The following is a 6,474-nucleotide window of genomic DNA, read 5'->3' as shown; positions in this document are numbered from 1 at the left end:
CAACCCTCTTCCAACACTGCCTCAAAGGGTACAACTCTTCTTCTCAAATACAACAAAAAAATGAAAACTCCTAAGCCTCTTTAAAGGCAAATATAGTACACTCAAGGCTCATAATCACTCCTAATGATTACAAATCAATGCTCTATGGAGTGCCTCTTGACCATAAGTAAATGTAAGATTAAATGGTCAAGAGGAAGAAGAAGAATCCTTTTGATTTTCAAGAGTAAAAGCTTTAGGGTTTGTAGAATGATGATTCAAAAGGTTCTTTAGAAGGTCTTTGATAGGGTATATATAGCCCAAGTAAATTTATGACCGTTTGGGGGCATAATGGTAAATAACTGGACAAGAAAAAGTGAGTCGCGCAAGCCCCAACGGCTACTTTGCCAGACGGGGGCGATTAGGGGTGTGCAAAAATCGGTTATAATCGAAATAACCGACCGAACCGAAGTCGGTCGGTTATTTCAGTTCGGTTTGTAGGGATTGCGGTTCAGTTTCGGTTTTAAAAAAATCAGAATTTCGATTTTCGGTTTCGGTTTCGGTTTTCCTATTTAAAAATTTCGGTTAAACCGAAAACCGATAATTTTTATGTATAGCATACAAAACTGTGTATGGTATATATACATAAAAACTATGTAAGAGAGAGAGAGAGAGGGAGAGAGAGACAAAACTATGTATGGTATATATACATAAAAACTGTGTAAGAGAGAGAGAGAAATATCATAATGATGCATGGATTGTGGGTCCCACCGCAGTGATGAGAAAGTGTCAGTGTAATGAAGTGAAAGAAACGTCTACACGTTTCTCTTTTGTTTTTTCTCCCTCTCCCCTAAAAAATATCTATTTTTTTCTCCCTTTACATGTTTCTCTTTTGCTTTCTAGGGTTTTCTACTTTTATTTTCGCCCTTGAGAGTCTGAGAAGAGAAACAAGTCAAGGTTTTGCTCTTACTAAAAAAGGAAACTGCCCCAAGGGCTCTAATAATCAATACAGTCGGTGACCACATTTTGTATAAGTTATTAGAGTGTGTTCGTTATCATATAGGTATTGTAGGTGTTGTACATGACCACCTTCCCCTTCACTCCTAGTCACGTGACACTTTCTTGCCCCTAATTTCAGGTGCACCAAGTTTTATACATGTTTGACTGGTAAGAAAAAAACCCAACAACCTCCTGTTACAAATACTAGTATTGTTGACCTATACGCATCTACCATTAATGTCGCCGCTACTGCTAGTCCATTGCGCTTGCAAACACAGCAAACAAATTTTACTAAAGGGATTGAAGAATGTTTCGTGTATAACCACTGACCACATGGGATATGCTAGGGACCATCCCAGATGGTATTTCACGAACGGTCTGTTGCATAAGATAGTAGCCACACTCACTTTTCGTCTTATTCATTTATTTCATCCGAGCCAGCTCCTCTCCCATGCAACAGCCCATCCTTGAAATGCCTTCTGTGATGGTCCCTAGCAAATCCCAAACCACAAACATATAGTGTTACGTGCATAGATGGGTCCCACTTGGATGAAATAAATTAGTTTAGATTTTGTTGCTTTTGTAGCTTGCTTTCTTAGTTGTTTGGTATTGCTAGGACTCTTTGTGATAAGGGTTATCTAGATTAGGGATTCTCTACAAATAACTTGTACGTAGCCTTTCTTGAAAGATAAATGAAGAAAATTGTTTCAGAAATTGTGTCTAGTGCACAAAGGAGGATCAATCCTTCCCTCGAAGTGGATCAAGAGGTTGATCTTCCCTCTAGCAAGATCAAATCCATTGCGGACTGATTTAGGTTCGTAATAATTGGTATCAGAGCAGTCGGTTGTGCACCTCTTCTCACGAATAAATTCCTACTTTTTAGGCTTTTTAATTATTTTATTTTAGTTGTGGTTGTGGTTAGAATTATGATTGTTGGCAATTTCCTAATTTCTTTCATTTCTGCTTTATCTTTTAGTTTTGCTATTGTCCACGTATACGTAAAACGTTTGGGAAGTGCTGTACTAAAATGGCATCTTTATCATTAATAAAGGGAAGAGATTTTACAACAAAATAGAGACTACGTTTCTAGGAGAGTAATGGCCCCTCTCGAACCGAGCCGTTAGGAGGTCCCGGTTGCCTCGAATCAACCATCCTCTTACCTATTATTCCTTTTTATTTTGTTTATTTGTGTCACGGCCGATTAGGCACGTAACAAGTGGTATCAGAGCCATCGGTCCTGCGCCATGGCTATATTCCACGAGAGTTTGGATTCCGTGCATGAAGATTTTCAGAAGCTCAAAGTGTCTTTTTCGAAAAGGATAGAAGAGCAACAACGATTTGAAGAAGGCTTGGGCAAAATCAACATACTAATCGAGGAAATGTGCAAAGACAAAGAAGAATAGAATCTTGAAAACGTTGTTATTCGAGTAGATGACGACAAGGATGGGCTAGTTGAACACAGTGACAAAGAGCATATTGAGTTTGTTCAACTATTTGATTCTTCTTTCATTTTGATGCGGCTTATTGAAAAATCATATTCCTTTCCAACCTCGATCACAGGGGTTCGAATGATCGTGACCGCCATTTTTGAAGATCATGAAAAGCCAATGTTTTTCAACAAAACTATGCCCAATAGGATTTTTGAAGTATTTTCTTTAGTGAGGAATTAAACCTTGAGGACAAGGTTGTTTCAGGGGGGAGAATGATGCGTGCACATCTTCCCACAAATAAATCCCTAACTTTTTAGGCTTTTTAAATTATTTTATCGTAGTTATGGTTGCGGTTAGAATTGTGATTATTGTTAGTTTCCTGATTTCTCTCATTTCTGCTTTATCTTTTAGTTTTGCTATTGTCCACGTATATTTAAAACGTGGGGAAGTGCTGTACTAAAATGGCAGGTTTATCATTAATAAAGGGAAGAGATTTGACAGCAAAATACAGACTACGTTTCTAGAAGAGTAATAGCTCCTCTCGAATCGAGCCGTTAGGAGGTCCTGGTTGCCTCGAATCAACCATCATCTTCCTTATTCTTCCTTTTTATTTTGTTTATTTGTGTTACTGTCTCATGGGTTGGATACTTGGATAGAACAACATCAATGCATCATTCCCCAATGTCTATAGATCCATATAATATTAATGTGTAAATTACATTTACACCCCCTCTAGCTTCTGGCACATTCAACTCTAACCCTGACTTTCAAAACGTGACAAGTACACCCCCTCCGTCAATGGTCCGTCAGTTTAACCTGACGGAAGGACTGAAACTAACCATGGTTAATATTTTGAGGACAGAAATACCCTCATTTGTAGAGGGATTAGGGTTACGCCATTTCCCACTGCCGCCGTCGCACCTTCGACCACCGCTGTCGTCGCCACCTTCGGCCACCGCAGCCGTCGCCATATTCGGTCACCGCTGTCACCTCCACCATAGACGATGAAACCCCACCCATGGCTACATCAAACTGACATTTCATGAAAAAACATTGATAAAAATAAAAAAAGAACCCTAAAATATTAGCGTTTATGTGCAAATCATGATAATGGTTTGAATGAAGACAAATAAAACAAAAAAATCGAGGGTTTATGTTGATAAATAAACAAGGGTTTGAATCAAACCCCAATTTTCAGTTTTCAAGTTTGAAAACCCTAATTTTCAGTTGGGGAAGACGAGAGTATTTTGTTCATTTCCAACTCGCCGTCTACTCCGTCACGTTAAAAAAACTTGAAGGGGTGTACTTGTCACGTTTTGAAAGTATTTTGGTCATTTCCAACTCGCCGTCTACTCGGTCACGTTAAAAAAACTTCAAGGGTGTACTTGTCACGTTTTGAAAGTTAGAGTTGAATGTGTTAGATACTGGAGGGGTGTAAATGTAATTTTCCCAAATATTTAAATGAAAATTTTCATTTTCTTTTCGAAAAATAATTTATTCATTTTTAATAATACGACTACTAGGATAAAAAGTCACAACAAAAATAACAGTGTGAGAGGAGAAGAAAAACCGTATTTCTATGTTTTTACGTATTTATTTACCCGTCTAACCGTCCCTCTCCTTCTGTCTGGCCTGGGATTCAAAGGCGCTTGGAGAGAAAAGAAGTCTCGTGGGATCTTCCGAAAAGAAAAGGAAAAAAAAAAAAACAGATAATCATTTTCCCCCAACCTCGATCTCTACTTGGAGAATCCGTACAACAATGGTGTACAAGATATCTGACTCTGCAATCTTATAAACCTTTTGCTATCGGTCTCTCATCTTTGCAGAAATCAAATCTCGGACCCTTTTTCTCTACTCTCAAACCTCTTCCGATCAGATTCCGTGGTATTCTTCCTCAAATCTGAAGCTTTAATGGCATTTTATTGCTCGAATCCCTAGATAGAGGTGAGAATAATGCTCATACGGTGATTCTTCTCTCTGAAATTGAGCAGCTTGAATGTCGTAAGATTCGAATCGATCCATTTGAACTGACTGTTTTTCAAATTGTTCTTGAGATTTCTCGTCTATTTGAGTTCGAAGTTTTTGAAATCAGAATAATGCAATCCTTATCAGAGTAGAAGATCTCTTCTGTCGATTGATTTACTCTCTACTTTTAATGGGTTTTGCTTTTTTATTTAAACTAGGAGGTTGTAAAAGGCTGGAAAACAGGACTTTATGCCCTAGAATAGTATTAATTTTACTGATTGACCTAAACGAATATGCAATTTACTATAGCGTTTGAATAGATCCTCTTTGGTGCCCTAGCGTTTGAATTTTTGCTCTATATAATCATATATCTTTTGAATTTGACCTAATCTTGCATATTAATTGATAAATATAATATAAATCTTTGTAGTTCAGTTGAAGCTGCCAGGAATTCAAATCTGTTACTAAATATCTGACAAGTTTGCAATATTAATATCCTCCCTTTTAGTCCTTAATGATGTTTAGTGAAATGGTTTTTTTTTTTTGCTGATCCTCTGGATTGGATCTCGCATTACATTTAAAATCGAATAATGCAATAATGATGTTACCATTTGCTTTCCATTTTTTTTTAAAAGTATGTTTTCCTAGTTATTGTAGCTTCGGAATCGCCTTTGTTTTTCTTAGGAAGGCAATTTCTGTGGCATTTGCATTGATCTTCCTTTGTGAAATGTCATAATTTTCCTTCTATTACCTTTTCTAGTAAGTGATTTGGATTGATCCAAGAAAATTTCTCATTATTGTCAAAAAGATTTTATGCCTAACAAATAGCTGAATTCAAATTTTTACCGAAATATTTCATGCTGATGCCTGAAATTGGATTAGGAATTTCTCTTTTTGGTTGTTGCTGTTGGCCATTGGAATTCCTTTAGGGCTCTCTCTTTTTCTCTTTGTGTGTGTGTGTGTGTGTGTGTGTGTGTTTATGAGAGTACTCAAAAAGGTGAAGCTGCTAATTTATGCATGGTATGTGCTCTTTTCTAAAGATTTGATTGGAAAGTATAAGATATCGATTTTGGAGCTGCTGTATTCTAGCATGCAATGGATGCTGATATACTTGTAACTGATAACGGGAACACAACGGATGTTGCAAATGGTGTTCAGCAACTCCCTTCTCCTGTCGTGGATGGTTTTTCTATGGACAAGGTAAATGGGACTCTTGATAGTTGTATAGAGACAGTCCAACGAGATGTTACTTCAGAAAGTATAACCCAGTTGGAAGAGAGTGAAACAGCTCAATCGTCCATAGGGGAAGTTGAAGGTGGATCATTTCTTCGCATGGACAACAAAAGTTCAACCATTTCTATGGTGGGCTGCTTTTGAATCTTTTGAAATAGCATTCATATATTTGATTGAATTGCAACTTAGAGCCTTTCTTTTTCTCTAGGCATCTGTGACGAAGGATCCTGTTCGTGCAAACCATTCCAGATCACAGAAGGGTCAAGTGAAGATCAAGAACTCATCTTCTGGGACAGAAATGCCTTCAAGCCCCAAACATGTTGTAACTACTTGGGTGAAAAAGACCAAAGATGGGAAACAAGCAGATGCGACTTCTCATGTTTCAAATGGTTCACTGACTTCAACTTCACGCTCAAAGCAGCCTTTTTCCCTTTCAATCAACAGGGTTTCATTTAACGGCAGGCAAAGTGTCGATAGAAATGACAGTGTTGATTCAGGCAGGCCTACAAGATCAACATCTGCACCGAGTTCTACTCAGAATTCCAAGGTAAAGTTGCTGGAAGTTGAGTTTCTCGCAAGGATAGCTTAGTAATGTGGTAAAGCCGATGTCATTTTTTATTTATTAATTTTGTCTTTGTAATGTCATCATCACCAGTATGTCATGGTAAGCACTTCATATTTACTTTGAACTGCAGTCTGGAAAATCTGGATCGGCATCTTCGACCTCCAATGCCTCACAGTCTGAAGGCCTGAAGTATGTTTTCTCTGCAATCATGGTTTATGGCTTTTGCCTCTGATCTAAGCTCCTCAGACATTGCTTTTCTTTCTAGATGTTATTGTACACATTTCACCATTGTCTCCAATGTATAGA

The 6,474-nt window shown here is 37.8% G+C and overlaps 1 protein-coding gene across 3 annotated transcripts in view; it reads left to right on the top strand.

Annotated features, from left to right (window-relative positions):
- Positions 1 to 3,998: 3,998 nt before the first annotated feature.
- LOC143854341 (protein WVD2-like 5) overlaps positions 3,999 to 6,474 on the top strand; it is a 46,323-nt gene continuing 43,847 nt past the window's right edge. The window contains exons 1-4 of one of the 3 annotated variants that reach the window (XM_077364241.1): positions 3,999 to 4,349; positions 5,460 to 5,732; positions 5,812 to 6,150; positions 6,299 to 6,357. In XM_077364241.1, coding sequence (XP_077220356.1) covers positions 5,466 to 5,732; positions 5,812 to 6,150; positions 6,299 to 6,357 — 665 coding nt within the window. In that variant the 5' untranslated portion in view covers positions 3,999 to 4,349; positions 5,460 to 5,465. Of the gene's footprint in view, positions 4,350 to 5,410; positions 5,733 to 5,811; positions 6,151 to 6,298; positions 6,358 to 6,474 lie in introns of all 3 variants that reach the window. The other 2 variants (XM_077364248.1, XM_077364231.1) reach the window with 2 other exon arrangements.

Source organism: Tasmannia lanceolata, unplaced genomic scaffold, assembly GCF_043159265.1.
Source record: "Tasmannia lanceolata isolate RefF3 unplaced genomic scaffold, GAP_Taslan_0.1 ptg000003l, whole genome shotgun sequence".
Taxonomy (NCBI): domain Eukaryota; kingdom Viridiplantae; phylum Streptophyta; class Magnoliopsida; order Canellales; family Winteraceae; genus Tasmannia; species Tasmannia lanceolata.
This window is presented reverse-complemented; position numbering and strand designations above follow the sequence as displayed.